The 21,930-nt window shown below is 54.8% G+C and overlaps 1 protein-coding gene across 3 annotated transcripts in view; it reads right to left on the reverse strand.

The window, feature by feature from the left end:
- Window positions 1–55: 55 nt before the first annotated feature.
- Jade2 (jade family PHD finger 2) overlaps window positions 56–21,930 on the reverse strand; it is a 48,524-nt gene continuing 26,649 nt past the window's right edge. For all 3 annotated transcript variants that reach the window (XM_055602809.1, XM_055602807.1, XM_055602808.1), the window contains exons 5-12: window positions 18,578–18,738; window positions 17,758–17,969; window positions 16,291–16,458; window positions 14,930–15,046; window positions 13,292–13,756; window positions 8,239–8,356; window positions 5,504–5,635; window positions 56–4,605 (exon numbers count right to left, since the gene is read on the reverse strand). In XM_055602809.1, the coding sequence (XP_055458784.1) occupies window positions 3,782–4,605; window positions 5,504–5,635; window positions 8,239–8,356; window positions 13,292–13,756; window positions 14,930–15,046; window positions 16,291–16,458; window positions 17,758–17,969; window positions 18,578–18,738 (2,197 nt within the window). In that variant the 3' untranslated portion in view covers window positions 56–3,781. The remainder of the gene's footprint in view (window positions 4,606–5,503; window positions 5,636–8,238; window positions 8,357–13,291; window positions 13,757–14,929; window positions 15,047–16,290; window positions 16,459–17,757; window positions 17,970–18,577; window positions 18,739–21,930) is intronic.

Genomic DNA, 21,930 nt, shown 5'->3' on the forward strand with positions numbered 1-21,930 from the left:
CCCAGTGTCCAACGACACCCCTCCCCACCCCCTGTGCAACAGAACCTCACAGCAGTCAGCACAGAAAACATTGCTTTATTAACTGAATTTGCCAACACACGAGGAGTGCAGTGGGCTCCTTAGAAACAGCCCCAGTGAGTGAGCAGGACAGGACGGGGCTGGAAACTAGGCAGCAGCAGCAGCAGCAGCAGCAGCAGCACAATCATGCAGGGCACAGTGGGCAGTGGCCACGCGGGCGGGCGTGGCCGGACATTCTATTGCTCGTTAAGGGTTGCGAACGAGGACAATGTACAAAAAGGAGAAATAGGTCTTTGCGGTAATGAAAAATACATTTTTCTCTACAAAGAAATCTTCTCTAATACAAGAAAATAAATATTGCAACATAAGCCAAAAATAATTTAAAATTGCTCTTTTCAATATATTTTCAATATTTCTCTTGTATATTAACAAATGGCACATCACTTTCTTTGAAACAAAGACAGAAGGTGTCTCCTCCTGTGACATTCATATCACCCTCCCCACCGCCATCCCTCGTGTGATTTGGGTGGCGCACGAGCGCACATCCTCTAGGGAAGGCAGCAGGAAGTGGCTTAAAGAACGACCAAAGGTCCCCGACTCCAAAACCTCTGGCTCTTCGGCCAATGTGGCCAGCTGGGCCAAGGACATGGGAGGGTGGCCTCCTCAAGGACCTTACTGCAGGCATCACATATTATTCCGCAGGGCTTCAGGCATGGGCACAGGTTGGCCGTAGGTGGCAATGGCGAGGAAACCCGAAGTCTAACCTGCTGCCAACGTTCCTGAAGAATCAGGCAGTTGAAGCTCTAGAAACCCCAGCAAGTCCCATAGGGTATCCGTGCACTGCCACACACGTGCACGATGCTCTGCTGTACACACACACACACACACACACACACACACACACACAGTCCAACACCTTTGCCTGGGAACCTGGGTGGCTGTCTTCTCCAACAAACCTGAGGTCCTTACATTGCAAAGACTCTCACGTCACTCACCAAGTCAGAGCCCATTTAATAAAGTAAACGAGCGTTCTATCTTTCTTTTCTTTACTTGTTTCAAAATACACTTATGATACACAAAAATACTTTCCTTGCACATTAGCCTGTGTCCTGTGATGAGAGGGGATGAGGTGGAAGGCAGCCAGGAGACTAATGGGATGGGGTACAAGAGCCAGAATGAGTTACAGGGTCCTTTCTGGTGGGGAGTGGATGTGGACAAGAATGGGAACCGTCTCTGGCCTGGAAAAGGTGCCTTGGTCGTAGTGTGTGGCAAAGCCATCCACACGATGGACAGTGTGGCCTGGGAGGAACCAAGGAGCAAGGCTCTGGGGGAGCCTTGTCCTCCTTGAAGCCTGATGGACACTTCAGAAGTGGGGACAGCTGCCGGATGAAGACTGTGTGGGGCTTGGCCTGGTGAAGGGGTCTGTTAACCAGCCATTGTAACAGCCAACGGGGGGTGGGGGCTTTGTGGCAGGCAGGGCCTGGTGGACACACAGAGTCCAAAGCGGAAGCCAGCTGCCGAGAGGCATAGAACCCAGAGGCCAGAAGCAGCAGAGGCTCTCTGAAGCTCTCCCCGCTTGCCTGCCCAGTCCAGGCCCCGGTGGAAGAATGCCAGCAGCCCAGAAGGCGGTTTACTCCACCCATCACTAATGTCTCCCCTTAGAGCCCAGCCCCTGGCCCGGGGTGGGACAGACTGGTCAGGGCCGTCCCCTCCCTCACCCTGCAGCATTTGGTTGTTCTTTAAGCCCCCATGCCCTCTGTGTCCCGCAGGTCAGACCACCAGGCAATCCAGCAGACAAGGTTGTGACCTGTTGCGACCCAAAGCACAGGGGTAGGGAAGGTCTGTTCAAAGGCAGTAAACAAGAGACCAGGGTGGGGGTGTTGACACTGACACTGAGCTGTCACTATGACCAAGACAGGCAGGCGGACTAAGTCTATCTGGTAGCTGATGCCATCCTGATGCTCAGGATCCTTGGAGACCTGCCCCCACCCTTGGAGTCCATTTGGCTTAGACGTGTTTGTCCAAGCCACCAAAACTGAAATTGTCTTGTTTGCTTCCGATTTCGCTCAAGCTCACTGTCGTACCTTGATAGTTTCGGAGTGAAGGTGGGAGAGAGTCCCGCGTATCTGCTCTTTGTGTATCTGTGTGGTGGCGATGGGGGAACCACGCTGGATTCACAGTCAGTGTTCTCCCCCGGAAGTGGAGGAGTCCTCAGAGTTTAGGACCACGCTCACAGCAGCCTAGCCCAGGGACCGTAAACCAACAGCAGCAGCAGCAGCGGCAGCCTCCTCGGAGGCCTTGGGCCCTTCTCTGTGGGTGTGTGCAATATCCAAATCTCAGAACTTTGCTGCTAACCAACTCCTTTGAAAACGAAGTTCAAGTTGACAGTTGTCAGGTCCGGGCTGTGCTGTGTATTATGGTCAAAAGATTCTTTGGCATTCTCAGAATGATTCGACTGGTTCACTGGACTTTTGCAAGGTTCCGGTTGGAGAAGTTCTGGCTTTACCAGTGGCGGAAGTGACCCAAGAGTAATTTCGTAAAAGAAAGAAACAAAACAAAACAACTGTTTTCACGGAATTCCTTTGTTCCCTGAGCTATCTATCACCCTGGGGCCACTCCATCAAAACTCTTCAGAACTACCTGGAGGCTTGGGGGGGGGGGGTACAGGTAGGAAAGAGGGTACAGAAGGGAGGGAAACAGGGTTAAGGCGTCAAGGGACAGAGGAATAATGGAAGATCCAGTAACTCTTCAACCAGCCCTGGCAGGCCAACACTGGCCTGTGCTGGGCCCCGGGATCCCACTACACCTGTTGGAAGGATGTTTCCAGAAGGAAACCAACGAGGAAGCTCATCTCTTAGCAGGGCTAGGAAACATCAAAAGGCAAACGGTCTTGTCTGGCCAGCTCCATGCGGAGAGCAGACTGCGGCCCAGACTGGCCCTAAAGGAAGAAAGGAAGTTGAAGCCCCAGAGTGATTCTCTGCAGTGGGCTGATCTGAGCCCCACGCCCCGGGCCGGGCACTGGCCCTCCCTTGAAGCCCTCCACCTGGACAGGTGGCTGGCTGTCTGGGAAGTCCCCTGAGTAAAGAGCACTGCTCAGGAAGGATCCTGGGAACCCCTTCCCAGAGCTGCTTGGGCTGGGCACTGGCAGGGACAGAGCAGCAAGGGGGGGGGGTATTGTGGGTGGGTGGACGGGCCTCAGATGTCATGGGCTATTCAGGAGCCAGCGGGGGCCCCTGACCCCCTCAGTGCTTTCTCATATAAACTCGTTGTGCTTGTGACAGTGAATAGACTGGCTGGGAATCATTTGTCATACTTCCTTAGGGATCAGTGGAGTGCAGCAGGACACCCCCCCACCCAAAACGACCCCCAGTGTAATCTGGGGGGACACAGGTGGGATAGGCCCTGGGATGGCCCATCTGCCATGAAATAATGCCCTAACGACAGTCTGTGTCACCCAGTGGCAGTGGGCAGGAGCCCTGAGCTCTCTCTCCCTCACCTCGTCTACATCAAGCCAGAAGGCCCAGCGATGTCGCGTGGGCTGGGACAGGGGTGGCACATAGAACCTGGCATAGTCCCCGTGGCCAGGGCCACAGGGGGGAATCCTAATGTCCTATGCCAGCACAGAGGAAAGACAACGGAGTGGAACTCAGAACTCTCTCTATTATTAAAAATAAAACCACGACAGAGTGGCGGGTCTGGGACACTCAGCAGTCGGAAACGGCAGTTATGATTGGGCTGAGACCTGGTGGGGGACCAGGGCAAGTTAGGAGGCTAGTACCCCCATGCGAACCACCTCCTCTGCCCCTGCCTCCCTGGAAGCCCGTTGTACCCCACTGTCCCCTGCCTCTGTATCAGAGTCACTCATCTCCTCATCAGAGTAGTAGCCGTCAGCCTCGGCGTCCAGGCGTAGGCTGACCTTTGGCCTCTCGGCCACAGCAGATGGCAGTCCTGTCCCAGCATCTGACCTAGCACCCGGAGATTTCCGACTGACCTTGATCTCTCGGGGTGGCCGGAGCCTGCCCAAGGGCTTAGGGCTCGCTGTAGGGCCAGGCACTTGGACATTCAAGTCGGAAGCCACGGGGGCTGTCTCATCCAGACTCTCGGAGGCCAGGGTTGGGGAGCTTTCCAGTGCTGCTGGGACAGGACAGTCCTCAGCTGCAGGGCTGGACGGCAAATGAGAAGACGTCCTCCGTGGTGGCTTCCTGGCGGGCGGTCCTTGCATGCCCTTGCCGCTGCCAGCATCCTGGGCCCAGGCCTTCTTAGGTGTCTTGTCTGAAGTGGTCCGTGCACTGGGCCCATTGGGCCCATCCTGCAGGGGTGGAGGTTTCTTCTTGGCTGGCAGGCGAGTGCGGCCTCGGGCCTTCCTGGCGGGATCCCCAGGTCGCATTGAGGGGTCCCTCATGAAGCTGAGCAGTGTCTCTTCATCCTGTAGCAGTTCCTCTGACAGCAGACCCGGGGCGGGGTCTTCCCGGTGCCCACTGTTCAGAGACCACTCGCTCATGGCCATGTCTTCTGCCGTGATCTGTACCGACTGTGCCAACCAGCTGTTGAAGAAAGTGCCGTCGATGGGGAACGAGGTGGACAGACCTGAAGGACGGGAGGATAGAAGGTGAGGTGAGAGGCCGCAGGTGCGTGAGCTGTGCGTACCACGGTTCCAGGTAGCTCAACATGACCAGCCCACGCAGGGAAGCCACCCTGGTTCTGTCCACCCCTCCCACCGATGCCAGCAAAGAGCTGGGCCGGCGCCAGCCCCCGCTCACCAGGGTGACTGACCCCAGGACTGGTTTTGTAAATTGTGGAGCGTTAAGAAAGTAGTGGGCTCCTTGTTCAAACACTGGAGAGTTTCAAAGTGGCAAGAGCAGAGAGGCCACCAGGAGGCGCTGCAGCTGTACAGGCAGCCCCTCCAGCAGCTTGGAGGTGGGGGGGTGGGGGAGTGGGAGAGAGAACCACCAGATAGAGAGGTCTCTGAGACAGGGAGCCCACGACCAGCTTCAGCTTTGGGGCCCATTTTACTGAGGTCTATTGTGAGGTCTACTGTCACTGATTGGGGCTTGCTGTCACTTCTTTTGGTCTCTGTATAGCTCAAGAAAAAACTGGCTGCAGATTGAACAAGCCACACTAGCCATGGTGGTGGACGGGGGCTAGGGCAGGGAACGGACACAGGATAGGCTGACGACTCTGGCAGACTGCAACAGAGACACAGACTTCTTGCAGTCCTCCCCTCCCAGCACGGGAATGATTTCTAGGGACCCCCAGGAGGATCCAGCACCCCAGCAGCCCCTGAGCTGGCAGAACCCAGCCTCCATCCAGCTAGCCTCTCTTGGGATCTCAGGTGAGGCGAGGCCAAGAAGACGGGCCTGAGTGGCTCTTCTGGGAGGCACCTGTGCTTCACTCATGCTGCCGGCCCCGACATGGAGTAAAGCTGAAGGGGGGGGGGGGGGGCAGTGCTAAAATGTCTGCTAGGCCGCAATGACTCCTCACTTACCCAGCTGCCCCAGGACAGACTCCGGCCCAGCCTTCATTTTCTCTTTTTTCTCAGGGCTACTGCCCTTGGGACCTTCTCGGCCTTTCTTCTTCGAGTCACTCTTCTTACCCTTCGCTCTCCTCCCAGAAGGCTCTGTGTTAGAGAAAGGGAGTTAAACCTGAATGGCAGCCCGGGGTCCTTCAACAACTGTGCCTGTCCTCCATGGTACCAAGGTCAGAGTTAATATGCTAGAAACGGGGAGCTCGGGTAGGACACAGGATAACTGCCCACAACTCTAAGAAGGACCTAGAAGCAGGGAGAGGAAGTCCTTGTGGGACCTGAGCTTTAAGTGACCTTCAAAACCCATAGTTCTGGGGGACGGAAAAGTGACTGAATGTTATATGGACAGGGCAGGGCCTTGAATGCCAGGATAAGGAGTCGGATACAGGGCAGAAAAAAAAAAAAGAGCCCCCCACTGCTCAGCAGAGGGAGGAGGCCTTCCAGGAACAATGTTAAAAGGCTAGGTGGTGGTGGTGCGTGCCTTTAATCTTAGTACTTAGGAAGCAGAGGCAGGCAGATCTCTGAATTGGAGGCCAGCCTGATCTAGAGAGTAAGTTCCAGGACAGGCAAGGCTGCACCCACCCCCTACCCCAAAGGTAGAAAGGTGTGCCTAAAGCTGTTGAGTCCCCAGAGCCTCTACCTGGACCTTAGTGTCCTTGCCATGTAAGATGAGCCCCACGCCTGACATTCTAAGGCCCCTAAGACCTTCCATGTCTCGCCTTGGATACCCCACAGCCTTGTCTAAGCACCCCTCCCCACAGGCATGTCCACTTCAGGCAGGTGTCAAGCAGTCTTCTTCAAAGACGCACTGCCCTGGACAATGGTGCTTGTTCCTGCCCAGGGCAAGGAGCTGCGGGGTCCCCAGACTCTAGGCTGGGGGTGCAGAGCCTCTGGTGTGCCGGATCCTGTGCCAGAAGGTGCTGTTCCTGCTTTGCTACCCTCAGTTTCCCTGAATGTGTGTGGCCTCCTCCAAGCGCTGTAGTGTTCCCCTCAATACCACTACCCCCGAACATCCTGGGACATGACTTTATGCGCTCGCTGCTGTAGGAGGGCAGGAAAGCTCTACAGAGGCCACATAGCTGTCAGTTCCACAAGGCCATCACCTACTCTGACCTCTGTAATTGATTATGCTGCATTCAATTCCCAGGGCCTGAATGGTGGCTCACTGGCCACCTGTAACTCCAGTCCCAGGGGATCTGACACCTCTTCTGACCTTCTTGGGTGCCAGGGATACATGTAACGCACATACAGATATGCAGGCAAAACATTCACAGACATAAAAACAAATACAGGTAAGAAAACGATTCTCATATAGTCCAGGGTTGTCTTGAACTTGCTACATAGCTATGGATAACCTGGAGCCCCGGATTCTCCTGTCTCTACCTTCCAAGTGCACTTGCACATCTGGTTTTTTGTTTTTTAAGGTTTATTTATTATGTATACATTATTCTGCCTGCACGTGTGCCTGCACACCAGAGGAGGGCACCAGATCTCATGATAGATGGTGTGAGCTGGCCTGTGGTTGCTGGAATTTGAACTCAGGACCTCTGGAAGCGCAACCAGTGCTCTTAACCACTGAGCCATCTCTCTAGCCCTACACCTCTGGGGATCAAATCCAGGGCTTCATGCATGCCAGGGAAGTGCCCTCCATAAGCTACATCCTCAGACCCTCAGAGGCCAGAAGAAGGCACCAGATGCCCTGGAACCGGAGATACAGACAGCTATGAGCCACCACGTGGGCGCCAGCCACTGAACCCTGGTCCTCTGGAAGAGCAGCCAGTGCTCTTATCCCCTGAGCCATCCCTCCAGCCTCACTTCCTCTTTCTGTTTTTTTTTTCCTTAAGAGAGGAGCTCAGCCAGGCACAGTGGTGCATGCCTGCAATCCCAGCACTCAGGGAAGCAGATCTTCGTGAGTTCAAGGACAGCCTGTTCTACAAAGTGAGCCCAGGACAGCCGAGGCTACACAGAGAAACCCTGTCTTGAAAATCCACAAAAACAAACGAAAAAGGGGACTCACTGTGTAGCACAGGCTAACCTTGAACTCAAAATCGTGTAGCTTCAGGCTCCTAGGCACTGGGTTTATAGCTATGTACCACCACACTTGGCTGGTAAGCCCAAAGGAGGAGCAGCTCAGCTACTGACAGAGAAGGGGACAGTCCTTTCCCTAATGGTACCCAGCAGCTCTCCTCCTCCTCCAATCAAGTCCCAGAATGACCCACAGGCTGAGTTGTCAGTGGCAGCCACATTTCCAAAGCTCTGTCTACCTGTGTCTGCTGCCCTGTGTCCCTAAGACTCCATAACTAAACCACTGAAGTCACTATCAAGACTTCTGTGCTTCGTTTCTCGATCTGCTAAATCCATGTTATTTCTCGGGGGTAGGGATGGGAGGAGGAGAGGGAAGAGGACAAAGAAAACACAGCTGATCAGGGCCTGAACCTCAATCAGGTGAGCCCAGAGCCCAGCAGAGCCAAGAAGACGGAGGATCTGCACCTGTCTGAGTGCAAGCTAGGCCACGACTGGAACTGGGCTATCCCAAGGAACGAGTGACGTGCCCGAGGGCAGGCTCCAAAGCTGCAGTCCAAACCCTGGCTCCCTGCCTGTCAACACAACCAGGGCCTTGACAGGTTCCCGTACGGAACTGATGACTGCGATGGGATGAGATGGGGTGGGCTGATGGCTTCTGGCCCCGTGCCTACCTCGACCCAGATCTTGCTCAATGAGCTTCATCTGCAGGTGGAATATCTGCTCCTGGAGCTTACAGATGCTGTGCTTCGTCCTCTCGCGCCTCGTCACCATGTAGCACAGGTTCCTGACCTGAGGGGACACGAGAGAGGTTGCTCACCCACCCTAGATCGGCCATCTCAAGGGGCCTCGCTGCTGGAGAAAGCAGTGTTTGGAACATGGGCCGTCACTGCCACCTCCCTCCTGCCCAAGACGTTTGAGAATTCACCCCCCAACCCTGAGTATGCAGGGACTATCTGGTCTCACCCTGGCAACCTTCTTTTCCTGTCCAACACCTGCCTTTCCCGGCAAAGCAGCTCTTCAGATGCGGCCATCACGGTAAAACCCCCAGCCAGCCCCAAAGCAGCAGCGTCAGTGTCGTACTTTCAAATGACCACAACCTGGCAGAAGAGCTTTCCCAAGCTTCCCTGCCACACTGGGGCCACTCAGGCCAATGTCCTCATTCCCACAGCAACATGCTGCCTTACTTCATATCTATCTCTCTCTCTCTCTTTCTCTCTGTATATGAGCGCTCTATCTGCATGTACACCTGCATGCAGAAGAGGGCATCAGATCAAATTATAGATGGTTGTGAGCCACCATGTGATTGCTGGGAATTGAACTCAGGTCCTCTGGAAGAGCAGCCAGTGCTCCTAACCACTAAGCCACCTCTCCAGCCCCACACCTTACTTTATAAAGGACAGCACCCCCCCCCCCCCCAACTCCCTCAGGCCAGGTGGAAAGAGTCCCTATAATAGGTTTGGGAGTTGTCTGGCTTAGCCTAGAGGACAGGCACACATTCTTCGTCTGGAAGCGTCTGAGGTGGACCTGTCATTGCTTATTCAGGGTGCCCCCCCACCCTCACACATGTCTGGGACCAGGCTTCAGCCCTTGAGACACTCCCTCGATCTGGTCTGGCATCATGTGGAGCTTTCCAGAAACAGGGAGAGTTAGCTGATGACAGCTGATCAACCTGAATCCTGTTCCCACCAGGATCCCCCTAGATCTACCCCCCAAGTGGTCTGCTGGCCTTACTTAGGTCTACCTATCCTTAAGCTGCCTGGAGTGGCCTTTAATTTAGAATCCCTCCTTCTCAGCACGACTCCATGCTTCCTCCTAGTTCAAGGTGGTATGACCAGATCTCAGCCGGTGTGGCCTTCCTCCTTTCGGGGACTGGTTGTGAAGATTCTAGAAGACCCAGTCCAGCCGTTAGTATCAAAAGGGTGGATTCACTATGGACTCTGCTGTGACATTCCACGCCTGTACTCCCCACCTGCACTATGAACATGAACACTAGGCTGCCACGGTCCAGCCATCACCCACCACAGCTTCACTAATTCCCATGTCCAGCCCCTTCCTCAAGGGATACCGGGGCATTTTAACCACTGGTACCAGCTTGTAAACCTCCTACCACAGTCCATCTTCCAACCAACTTCCTCTCCACAACCCTTCACTTCAGCCTGGCTCTGAGTCTTCCTACATTCTGGAAAAACACTGTAGAAAGCAGGTAGAGATTGCAATGAAGCACTCCCAGGACCAGGGGGACCAGATTGCAAGGCTTCCTGGACAAAGGGACAGCTAAGCCCAGCAGGAGGCCTAGCTGGACTTTGTGGAGAAATGTTAAGAACAGCAAGGAGAAGTAAAACCTTGGGGAGTATAGGGTGGGATAGGGGGTGAGGAGGCTCTTTGGGGTGCCCTGTGACCCAAGGGGAATTGTGGAGGGTTTATGGCTGAAAACTGGAGTCATCCCCAGGACCTGCCCTCTTGGCTCACACCCACAACAGACCCATCAGTACAAGTCAGTCCTTCCCTGCAAGGGACACCAGCTCACTTCACAGCCTGGTTCCGCCCTTCTCCCTCCCCCTCCCCCCATCTTTTCACAGGGATAGTAAAACCATCCCTCGGCAATGCTCTTGAAATGCAAATGAGACCACTTCCTGGCCGGACCTACACCTTCCAGGGCCTCTATATGGTTTGAATTCCCCAAGATTTCCTGCCGGGAGCCTCAGAATGGGACATAAAGTCTCTGAAGATAAAATTAGCTCAGATGAAGTCATCTGGGATGGGGTGGGCCCTTTCTGCAACATGACTGGTGTCCTTAAACAAGCCTGAATAAAGACAAAGGGCCGGCAAACGGAGCGGTGACGGAGGTAGGAAATGGAGTGACTGTGTTCACCAGAAAAGCGCTGTGAAGGATTTTGGCAAGGGACCACAATCTAGGGACCAACAAGGAAGCCAGTGGCAACATCAGAACAGGCCAGGATCCACTTCTCACTGTTTCTCTCCATCCCTGGGGGAGCAGCAGGGGTGAGGCTGCTCATCTAAGGGCAGATGTGTGACTGAGAGCTCCAGCCACCCTCTTGGCTCGTGCACAAGGTCCATTCAGTCTTCAGAATAACTCTTGTAGCAAGAACCACAACCGCGTCCCCGCAGGGCCTGACAGCCAGCGTGGTTGCTAGGGGACATGAGCCGGCATCTGCAGGACTGATGTCCACTCCTGCAATTTTTCTGTCAGCCGTGAATAACTCTGGACGCTGCGGTGGTCATGCCCGTCCACGCTGCCTGCCAAGGTCCAGGCCTGCGGCTGGAATTTGTAGGAAGGCGTATCTTCTGGGTTGCCCGTAAAATCGATTTCACGCCAGTGGCAGCCCTGCTCCTGAACCATTAGGAAAGATGCCCATGCTGGCGCGCCAGGCCACCCTTGGGATACAAGGCTTCACCTCTCTCCTGAGAGCTGACCCGCTTACGGAGCTGACCCGCTTACGGAGCCAACAGTGTCAACCATCTACCTGCAGTGGGCTAGGGAAAGGGGCTCACATCCTGTTAATTCCTGTACTTGGGAGGGTGAAGCCAGCCTGGGCTACAGGGTGAGACCCAGCCTCAAACAAAACGAAACACTCTCCTGTGACCCCAGGGTCACTTGGATCCTTATTCCCATTTCATGGAAAAGGAAACAGAAAGTCACAGAGCTGGGGAGAAGGAGGTCTGGAATCCGAAGAGCCGGACCACCCAAGGCCTCTCTCTCCGGCCTTATCCTGCACCTTCACTATGGAAGCAGGCCCAAGCTGGCCTGGTGCCCAGTCAAAGGCGGAGTACTCTCAGCTGTTATTGGCCCTGGGCCATGGTCAGAGACTGGGCCTACTGGCTAGGCCACTGCCACTACGGAGCCTGGTGCTTTTCATTGGCTCAAGTCATCAACACGTGGTCCTGAGAGGGCCTGATGCTGGGACACCTGAGCCTGGGTCTCACTGCTATCTTTGCTAGTTTCCTTCTTCAGTGCTCAAGCCCAGCCCTGAGGATTGCTGGGACGCGCAGTTCGGAGAGGGTCTCTTGTCTGGAGCCTCCAAGAGTTTTCACAGAGTTCCACATTAGGCTCTTACCCCTCTTTCTAGATGCTCAGGTAGGTATCACCTGCCTTTGGAGGGGTCTGTGGCAGCCCTCTCTACCCTGTGCCTTTGGAGCCTATCCAGGCAGCTTGCTCACCAGCCCTTGCCAGCCTCGGATAGTGGCCCCGTAAGTAGCTGATTCTGGGGTTCGGAGGTCAGAGAAATGATAAAAGAACACATTTGCTCAGGAAAATCTACAAAACTGGAAACAAGCAATATTGCTTTTTCTGAGCCCCACCCCCAGGCAAGTTCAAATCCAAAGTCAAGTTCCAGCCCAAGGAGACAAGTTTCTCTAAGGTTTCCTATCATCTCAGCCTCCTGAGCCCAACTGGACTGCACCTGCCTCTTGAGGAAGGGAAGGTTTTCCTCACTTACTCCCCAAGAGGTTAGGTCAGGTGGGAGCCACACACCGGGGCCTGACCTGCACAGACCATGAGGCAACATCTGAGGGGTCCTCTGGCAAGCACCAAGAGGGACAGCAACTCACATTGGAGACCTGGGGGGGGTGGGGACTGAGGGAGGCTGAACTGCCCAGGAAGCGGCGGCTATGGTCCAGCCAGCAGGGGTCCACACACCCCTGCCCTGGCTGAACCACCCTCCCTTCTGACCTTAGCAGTCAGGCAGTTAAGTTCCCACTTTGGCCACCAGGGTCATCTCTTGCCCAGGCCCCAGGGCAGCTGTATAGAGTGAGGAAGCCTAGTGCAATTCCTTCCACGGCACATCGGCAAATGGCCTGCTGGGATGCCCCGCCCACTTCACAGACTGGATCACCTGAGGCACAGACAGGGAAAGTAGCCGACCGCCTAATCCCACTGAAGCTTTCCAATCACAGCCCAGGAAGGGGCGGCATGCTTGGGTCCATGGAGGATACCGAGACATGATTCTACAGTTCTCTGAACTTTAGAACTTAATGTCCAGAGCAATTCCTGGGTTCACAGCACTGATGAGCAGATCCAAATGTGTGCGTCTCTCTCAGCCCCACATATACCACCTGGGACCAAGCCATGCCTTTGCCCTGTCTCCTGGAACAAAGATGGAGTGTGTACGACTCAGTCACCCAGGCCAGGCCTGAATTGCCTCTGTTGGGGACTGCCTGATGTTGTCATCCTGTTCTCTGCCTGGCAGCTTGAGGGAATCCCATCCACCATCCATGCTGCCTGCCCAGTTCTGGCCAGCACCAGCATGCCTGGTAACTGGACAGTCCCTACTCTCCTCTCTATTTTTTTTTCCCTCAAGACAGGGTTTCTCTGTGTAGCCCTGGCTGTCCTGGAACTCGCCCTGTAGACCAGGCTGGCCTTGAACTCAGTGATCCACCTGCTTCTGCCTCTCAAGCGCTGGGATTAAAGGCACGTGCAAACGGCAGGCAATCCCTTCTCTTAATACCTCAGGACAGAGGCATCTTGGGTAACACTGGCTCCTTCAGGCTTGGTCACCATCCACGGAAGTGAGGTGGCAGGCAACTGGGTACTAGCAGCCTTCCCTCCTGTCCCCACAGGCCACCTTCACCAACGCCTGGGAAATGGCTGACAGAGAGACTCAAAGACCAAGCATCTCTCATCCTAGCGCGCCTTCTAATCCTGGCAGCCTTCGTACCCCCAAGTCCTGGCTGCGACCCCACCTCTGATCCGCCAGGGTTACTCACCCTCTCCAGGTCCTGCCGCAGGTGGGTGAAGAGCTTCAGGCGGCGATAAAGCACATCCTGCTCCTGCTGGGCCAGGTTGTCCACCTCGTCGGTCTTGGGCGTGAGCAGCGGTTGATTGGCATTGGCTCTCCTCTTCAGCTTCCAGTACTGGTAGATGAAGTCCACCAGCGCCTCGGCCAGGTCCAGCCGTTCGGCTACCTCAGCCGGCTCCACCAGCTCGTAGAAGTTTTCCTCTAGCTGCTGCAGCCGCTGCTTGCGTAGGGTCACCTTTTCCAGGTCCTCAACGGCCTGGCTGGACTCCACGGGCTCAGAAGCAGGCTCATTCCGAGGGCCCCCGTCACTGTGCTCCTGGCAGAGTGACTTGAACTTGACCTCGTCATTGTCGGCTAATATAGTCCGCATTTCTAGGCCTCGGTCGAAGGCGCAGGTGACATGGAATGCTGTGACGCAGGAAGGCATGGAACACTGGGGAGAGGGAAAAGGCAAGTGTCAGGCTTTAAAGGAGCCTGGCAGGGCAACACAGGGGTTCATCCAGGGCACCGTGGAGCACCAGAATGCCGGGGAGAGCCTACATAAAATGGCCTGGGCTCCGACCTCCCACAGCGTTAAAAAGGAGCTTTGGTAGGAGAAACAGGAGCTGTGCAGCACCTGGAAAGGGAACAGAACAAATCCCAGACATGTTGAGGGAGCCAACAGTCAGAAAGTAATGATTTCATTCACGTGGGGACAAGATGCACTGTTCTGTGGGCAAAATGGCTTTGGGATTAGAAGGCAGGGTTAAAAAAAAAAAAACAAAATAAAAAACCTGAGGAGGCTCCAGGCTACTGCGCAGTCATCAAAGCTCAGGAGTCTGGCCCAGCTCTGCTCTCTGGGAGCAGCTGGATTCCTGCCTTCACTTATCCAAACAGCTAAAGGCTGGACCATCTCTCCCAGCCTGGGGTGGGGGCTGGACTGCTGACACCAGTTCATCAATGATGTACCCAACATCAGGTATTGCTGCCACTGTATCCAGAGGCCTTCTGGAGGTCTGATAAATGAGTGGAGGCCTATTTGCAATGAGATGAGAGGGACAAAGGGGGCCTTCCAACCCCACAGCACAGACCAGAGACCGGCAACCCCTGCTCCGTGAGCCAAGCAAATCTACAGCTCCCTCCAGATGGGGCTCAGCACTGTGGGGCTCTTGTTCACGTGTTTTGAAAGCCTCGGGTGATTCTGACGACCACCAAAACGGGAGCCACCCTCACAGGTCGACCAGTAGGCCCGGGCACTGGCTCAGCGAGGCGCATTTGCTAAGCAGAAGAGGGATTTAGATTTCCATTCCACTCCCATGTCAGGATTGCAGTCTAAAAGGCCAGTGTATTATCAAGCCCAGGGATGACTGCTCTCATGGGGAAAGCCAAGTTCTCAGCACTCCATGGGTGGGAGTCTGGCCTGACTCCTTGGAAGCCCGAGGAGGAATGAACGAAAACGAACGTACCTTCCTCATGGTTGTGAAACAGCAATGTGGCCCCGGCCTAAGCCTCTCGGGACCATCAGCGGTGTAGCCACAGGGGGTAGGTGGTAACTAGCGGTGTGTAAGGTTACCTCAGATCTGGTCAGGAGATGGCCCTGGGCAGCAGGGGGAAGCAGGCCACATACCTGGATGCAGGTGCCGGTGCACTCCTTGCAGAGGCTGCAGGACAGGGCCCAGCGGCTGGCTGGGATATGTGAGATCTTGGTAATGGGCTCCATCTTCTCTGGACAGCCGATACTGACCTGGGCAGAACACAGGGAGCTGCGTCAGGCCGTAGCTGGGAGGCTGTCAGCTGCGGCCAGGTAGTGAGCAGACAAGAGCCGTGGCCGAACTTGTAAACCTTAATTCTCCCTGACTTCACACGTGCAGGGCCTAAGGTCCCAGTCTCCCACCCTTCTGCCCAATCAAGCACCTGCTCATTTGGAACTAGCCCCCGAGGGTGAAAGAAGGTAGCTGGCAAGGAGAAGCATGGGCCTTGGACCGTGGGCTTTGAGACAGGGGTGTGCATGCGTGAGTTCGTGTATGCCACAGCAGAGGTGTGGAGGCCAGAGGACAACTTGCAGGAGTCAGTCCTCTCTTCCTACTAGGTAGGTCCTGGGACCTGAACTCAGGTTGTCAAGCTTGGCAGCAAGCATCTAAGCTGCCGAGCCATCCTGCCAGCCCCCAAGGATGGGGTCCTCAATAGGTGAGTCTGTCTCTTGTAACCAGGAGAGAGGATACTGAGAGGCAGTCCTGGCCTTCAAGATGCAGACGTGACACAAGTAACCATTAACTCAAGTATGGCAGGGAAGACCCCAGTGGGAACCTTTGGACTGACGAACAAGGGAAGGGTTGCAAGCTGACAGGAGCCCCTAGCTTGCTTCTAGGCATGGACAGCAACGGACAAACATCTTAAAACGGAAGAACTGACTAAAACTCTGGCAGAGTTGGCCGCCGTGGACCCAGCCTGCTGTCCACGGCCTTTCCATGTGGTCCCAGCCACAGGACTAGGAGATTATCTGTGTCTTTCTGCTTGGTTTTGAGATGGAGAATCATGTAGGCCAGGCTAGTATCAAACTCAAGCTGATGGTGACCTTGAACTCCCCATTTTCTACCTCCATCTCCCAAGTGCTAGATTTACAGGCATATGCTACCAAGGCTGGTTTCATTCTGATTTTAACCAAAGCCTTCTTTTGACAGATCCCATGATCTGAATCGCCCGCCGACCCTGCCATATTGCCACTTGACTGAGGCCGAACCTCAAATCATCTTGAATGTCCCAGTGGCTCTTTTCCCCATTTCCTGACAGAAACTGCCCCCGACCTGTGACCAGGTCTACAAACAATGCTCTCAGTTATTCCTAGACCCGTCTTCATGGGAAAGCAACAGCGCCTCCTTTTCCCTGCAGTCTGTCACCTAAATTCTGCCAGGCCCAACCTGAGCTTTCCACATGCCCCTGTCCCCACGTTCTATTCCCTGAAATCTTCTGCCTCCCACACCTACACACCTCAGGAATCCACAGGGCACAGCTGACGTGTACCCACTTGGTCCCACTTCTGGTGGGCTTCAAGGCTCCTCCTCGCTTTGGGCAGAGCAGGCACTTGGGCTGGACTCCCAGGGCACACGTCCGGCACAGCCAGCTGCCCGTGGGCACCTTGAGGATCCCGTAGCATGCCTGGAACAGAGTGGAGGTCATGGGTCAGAGTATTGGCAGACTGGAAGTGTCTGGTCAGTGACTTGCCAATGGTGCCAGCTCTGTCCCCGGGCCACACTGGGTGACACAGAGACTTTCAGAGGGTGTGCATGCCCACCCTCTGGGAAAGAGGTCAGGGCTGCTCTCCGTCAGAAGCCCCATGTTAGCCAGAGGTTCCTAACCAGCATGGGCCTTTTAAGAAAAGCCTCAGTTGCTTCCTAAATTGTATACAAAGTTGGTTCTAAGTCTCCCAAGACTAAGGTTCAAGCTTTCCTCTTTCTTATACAGGACCCTGTGGTGACGGCGACCGCCCCCCACTTCTCCCATCATGCCACGGGTGTGGGAGAGACACACAGGCCCAAAGGCACTGCTTCTCAGGATCTATCTAATTCGGCTACAGTGGGTACACGTGCCTCAAAAGTTGGGCTAGAGTGGGTCTCCTGAGTCCAAGTCAGGTCTTCTGGAAACAAGTCCAGAGTCTCAGAACCCAAGACCAAGGAAGGGGCGCTACAAGCTGGAGACATGACTCAACAGCTAAGAGCACAGAAACTGAGTTCAGTTTCTAACAGCCCGGTAGCGGCTCACAAGCATATTCAACTGTCATTCCAGGTGGTACAATGTCCTCCTCTGGCCTTCCTGGAAGTCAGACACAGATGTACAAGGTGAAACACCCATACACATAAAATGATAAAATAACTTTTACAAAATGAAGGGTGACAGTGGGGTGGGGAGATAGCTCAGTAGTTAAGAGTGACTTGCTGTTCTTTCAGAGGACTGGAGTTTAGCTCCCAGTACCCATGTCAGGAGGCTCATAACCACCTTTGGCTTCCGCTCCAGACAGCTTGGCTACCTCCGGTCTCCAGAGGCACTCACCCATACTTGCACATCATCCCCCAACACCCTTAAAAAAAAAAATAAAATCTTAGAAAAGAAAAGGAAGGGACCCTGGCTAGCTCTGTTACAGTAACAACAGTAAGAAGTACTCTAGCATAGATGTACTCTATGTATTTCTTAAGTTAATTCATTGGGGACACAATATGGCGGGCCACGGGCTACACGTGGAGGCTTGAGGGCAGCTCTGTGACTCTGTTCTCTCCTTCTGTCTTCATATGGGTATGGGTATACTGAACCCATGTCACCACTATTTCAAGCAAGTGCCTTTACCCGGTGAGCCATCTCCCAGGCTCAGCCCTACAATTTTTCACTACGCAAGTAACATCATAAACAGTTCACTTTCTTTCGGGGTCAGGGGTATGAGGGACGGTGACAGGGTCCACCCACCTGGTGCACACAGACATTGCACTTGTCACAGAAGACCATCTCGTTGCCATCCTCGCCTTCAGGGGAGCGGCACACGTCACAGACGACGTCCTCGTCATACTCGATGCCCAGCCCCTCCTGCGTCTCGATGGCCTGGGCCATGTTCTGGTGGCATAAGGTCTCCAGCTCCTCCAGAACACGCTCCAACGTCAGCTCATCCAGCTCAGGCTTCTCTGTGGGCAGGACAGCAGGGGACACTGTTAGGAGTTCAGCGGGCTTTGAGGCCATCAGGGCAAACCTATCAGCGGTGCTGAGGGGAAGGCTCCACCCATCCATCTACAGTGGTGACCCGGGCCTCGGCTCCATCCAGGGACAACCGTCTAATCCCAAAGGTCCTGCCCATCTCAACCGCCTGCCCATGGCCACTCACACATGCGCACATACAATGTAGGGTGTGTCTCTCTGCAATGCAGCTGGCTCCACGAGGAAGCTACTGTGTGCACTGCGTGTATATCATCCCTGACAGTGGCCAAGCTGGTCTTTCCTGGGACGTGTCAGGCTTCACCCAGGAGGCCCAGGCCCACTAACCCCCGGTTCTCCTTGTGTGCTCACTTCCTGCGACTTCGAGCCCCGTGAATTAGTGAATTACGTGCTATTTTCACCTCCTCCTGACAGAGGCAGTGAAACCCACACCTGTCAGCAAAGCTGCTGGGATGTGGCCCCGGGGCAGCCTTTGCTTTTCTGGTGCTGCAGACACCATGGGGGGGGGGGGAAAGGGAGAGACCCCCCCCCACCCCCCCACCCCCGCCAGCTGCACTCACACGCCCGGGCGCACACCTACCCATCTCCTTGAGTTCTGCATTGAGGAGTTCCAGCCAGTAGGCGTCGATCTCATCCAGGTCGTAGCGGCTGCCTCCTGGCCAGTAAGGCTGGGCACTCTCGCCAAGTGTGGGGCTGTCCAGGGACACCTGCGCAGGGGGGCCTTTCAGTGGTGGGAGGAGCCTGGGAAACCAAGGATGGGAGTGGTGAAGGGAGGAGCCTTGGCTTGTCTGCTTCAGTCAGGCCTGCTGAGGGACTGGTGGCCAGGGGTTAGGTATGAGATGCTCATGCCTCACTGGGCCCATCCCTCATTTCCATCCCCCTTTCCACTTCTTCCCTTGCTGCCAGTCTGCCTTACAGACTCCATTAACTACAGATCGACAGGACTAGCGGAGCCTAAGGGCTGTCAGGGAGAGGTGGAGTCCATGTAATGTCAGACAGCCCTGGCCCACCACAGTAGCCTCTGCCCTGTCCAGTCAGGCCTATTCCCAACCTGGATCAGCCCTGCCTTGGTCAGGAGGAGGTATCCCAAGGGCCCATCCTGGGCAATACCCCGCGTCAACTACTCGGGGACAGGTGAGATAGAGCCAGCTGGACTCTAGACCCTTTGGCATACCCCTCCAGGCTAGGACCAATGACTAACTACACAGCTTCATAATCCCTGCCTCCTCCTCACCAAGGGCCTGTGGATGTCATGGTCTTAAGTTGAAGTGTGGCTCCCTTTCCCAGAAGTTTAAGCTCCACAGGGTTTTTACTGTACAACCCAGGAGAGAGAGCTTTCTGGATTAAAGGCCTGTGGCCAAACAGCTGGGTGAGGAGGCAAACGCCTTTAATTCTAGCACGTGGGAGGCAGAAGCTGGCAGATCTCGTCAGTTTGAGGCCAGCCTGGTCTACAAAATGAGTCCAGGATAGTCAAAGCTGTGATACACACAGAAACTCTATCTTGATAAACCAAACAAGGGCTGTGGCCACCATAACATGCTGGCCACATACCTTGACCCTCCCCACGGACCACACAGGAATCATGCTTCTTACTGCTTCAGCTTGCCTTCCAAAGTTCCCATCCCAGATCAGTCTTCCTTCAGGGCCAGGGACCTGCTGCAGGCTGAATGGCCATTCCTTCAGGTCCTCCCCCCTCAAACAGGATACCATTAACATAACCTACTGTAGGTGCTTGGTGAGAGGATGGCAAGGACTAACACAAAGAAATCTGTTAGCAAAGTGTCAGTCAGGGAGTGGGGTGGGCTGACTGTGCGTGTGTGTATGTGTGTGCGCTAAGATCTCCAGGCGTCAGTCACCTTTCTGCTCCTGAAATGGAAAATAAGGGGCATTTTGTCTCAGACGGGTGTCGCCCTCTTCACGCATCTGTGTGCTCCTCGTCAGATTCTGAGGCCAGTTCAAAATGCCAGCCCTTCCCATACCCACTGGTTGCCATGGTTATCATCTGGAGCCTGGCCTCCATCTGGCCAGCCCCGCCAGGCCTGAGAGGCCCCACACTTGCCCGGGAGGCCTCCTGGGGTCAGAGGCAGGGCTGGCCAAGGGCTGTGACTCAGCTCAGGCTGGGCAGGAGAGGGGAGGGTTCAAGATGGCACAGGGACAGGTCTGAGTTTTAGGGAGGGCCCCCGGCTTCAGGAAGTGCCCTGGTGTCAACAAGGGGACAGGAAGAATGCTGGGCACGGTGAGGCAGAGTGCAAGCAGGGAGGAAAGACCGTAGGCTTGGAAGTCTTACAGACAAGGAGACAGTAAAGGGGTCAAAAGTTAAGGGTCAGTACCACCACTGGACATGAGAAACCCTCTTGAGAGTCTGAGGTGACAATGACTCCTCCCACGCCAAGCAGATGATCCCAAAGAGAGGCCAACACCGATGTCCTCAGTCCAAACAAATGCTGCCTTTCCCGAGAAACTGTCACTCCAAAATGAGCATCTCTTAAAAGCACAGCCTATAATTTTGTCACACTCCAGCCCTGTGTGTGCCCTAAGTGTACGCTTAGTCAAGCTTCTGAGCATCCCCGTCTGAACAGCTACCTACTGCTGAGTACCAGTCACACCTGCTCGCTTCACTGGCCAGCCCCCTGAGGAGCCAGGGCTGGGGAACACACACCAGAAAGAGCACCTCCCACCAGGCGTGGACTAACCTGACCCTAAGCCAACATCCTGCCCTCGGACACAGCCGGTGGCAACGGGGCTCAGAGGGGTGGAAGGAATGCTTCTTCAAGACCTACAAGAGAGGGCAGAGACCATCCCAGAGAAGTGGACAGACACCAGGTTGGTTTTGCCCTGGACCATGTTTAAAGGGACAGCGCAAACGCTCATGGCACATTTTAGACCACAAGGCGAACACAACCAGGGCAGAGGAGTCAGGCTGGGACAGTGTCTGGGGAAAGAACATGGGAGAGTACAGCTAGAGCTCTCACTCTAGGCCTCACAGGGACAGCCCAGGGTTTGTTCCTGTGGTCTGTCATTTCCTGGCCTAGCGGCCTTGTAGGCCCCATAGGAAATTCCCCAGAATTTCCTGACTTCCTCATCTATAAACTGGGGACAGTACTATGCACTCTGCAAATGTGCTCACCGAGTGACAGTGACAGGCTTCACTTGGGAGGTGCTCGGTACCCTCCATGGTAGCTGCTCCCAGGAGGCTGTGCAGCGGGGAGGCACCTGGGGAGGTGATAACACTGATCTCTGGGAGACCGGAAAGCAGGGGTATGGTGAACCCTCTAAATTTTAGAGTCTAAAAGGACCCCTTTGCCCTTCTCAGTACATCTCCTGAGTATACGGAGGCTCTGTGGATGCACTCGGTTGGTAGAGAGCTTACCCAGTACAGCACGAACAGCGCTGGGGTCCATGCCAACACCACAGACACTGGGTGGGTGTAATGGTCATCCTTGGATACACAAGAAGACCAGCTCGGGACACATGAGACCATGTCTCAAAAAACGAACAAACACAAACAAAAACACCTGGGCTACAACAAAACAACTGAATCAGATAAAGGATGCTGGGACCTCAGGAGGCCAGGACAGCACGGCCCCTCTCCACGTCATCAGATAAGCCACCAACACAAAGCCACCAGAGTAGAGGCAAGTGCAATAAACTGTCATGCCACGCACAGTTCTCATTTAATCCTGACCTTCACACCATCAGGTAGGCACTGGTATTAAAATCATCCCCGTTCCACAGTGGAGCAGAGTAACTCGGAGAAGTCAGGCCATGGTTCTCCTGACTGACAAGGTCAGGGCATGAAAAACCCACTAGGATCTTGGCCCATGTTACAGGTCCTAGAAGGGGATCCATCCATCCATCATCCATCCACCCACCCACCCACCCATCTATCCATCTACCCCTCATTATGTTCCCAGTGTGGTCCTCAGGCATTCC

The sequence above is a fragment of the Psammomys obesus genome, unplaced genomic scaffold (assembly GCF_907164565.1).
Source record: "Psammomys obesus unplaced genomic scaffold, mPsaObe1.curated_primary_1811, whole genome shotgun sequence".
In the NCBI taxonomy this organism is placed as follows: domain Eukaryota; kingdom Metazoa; phylum Chordata; class Mammalia; order Rodentia; family Muridae; genus Psammomys; species Psammomys obesus.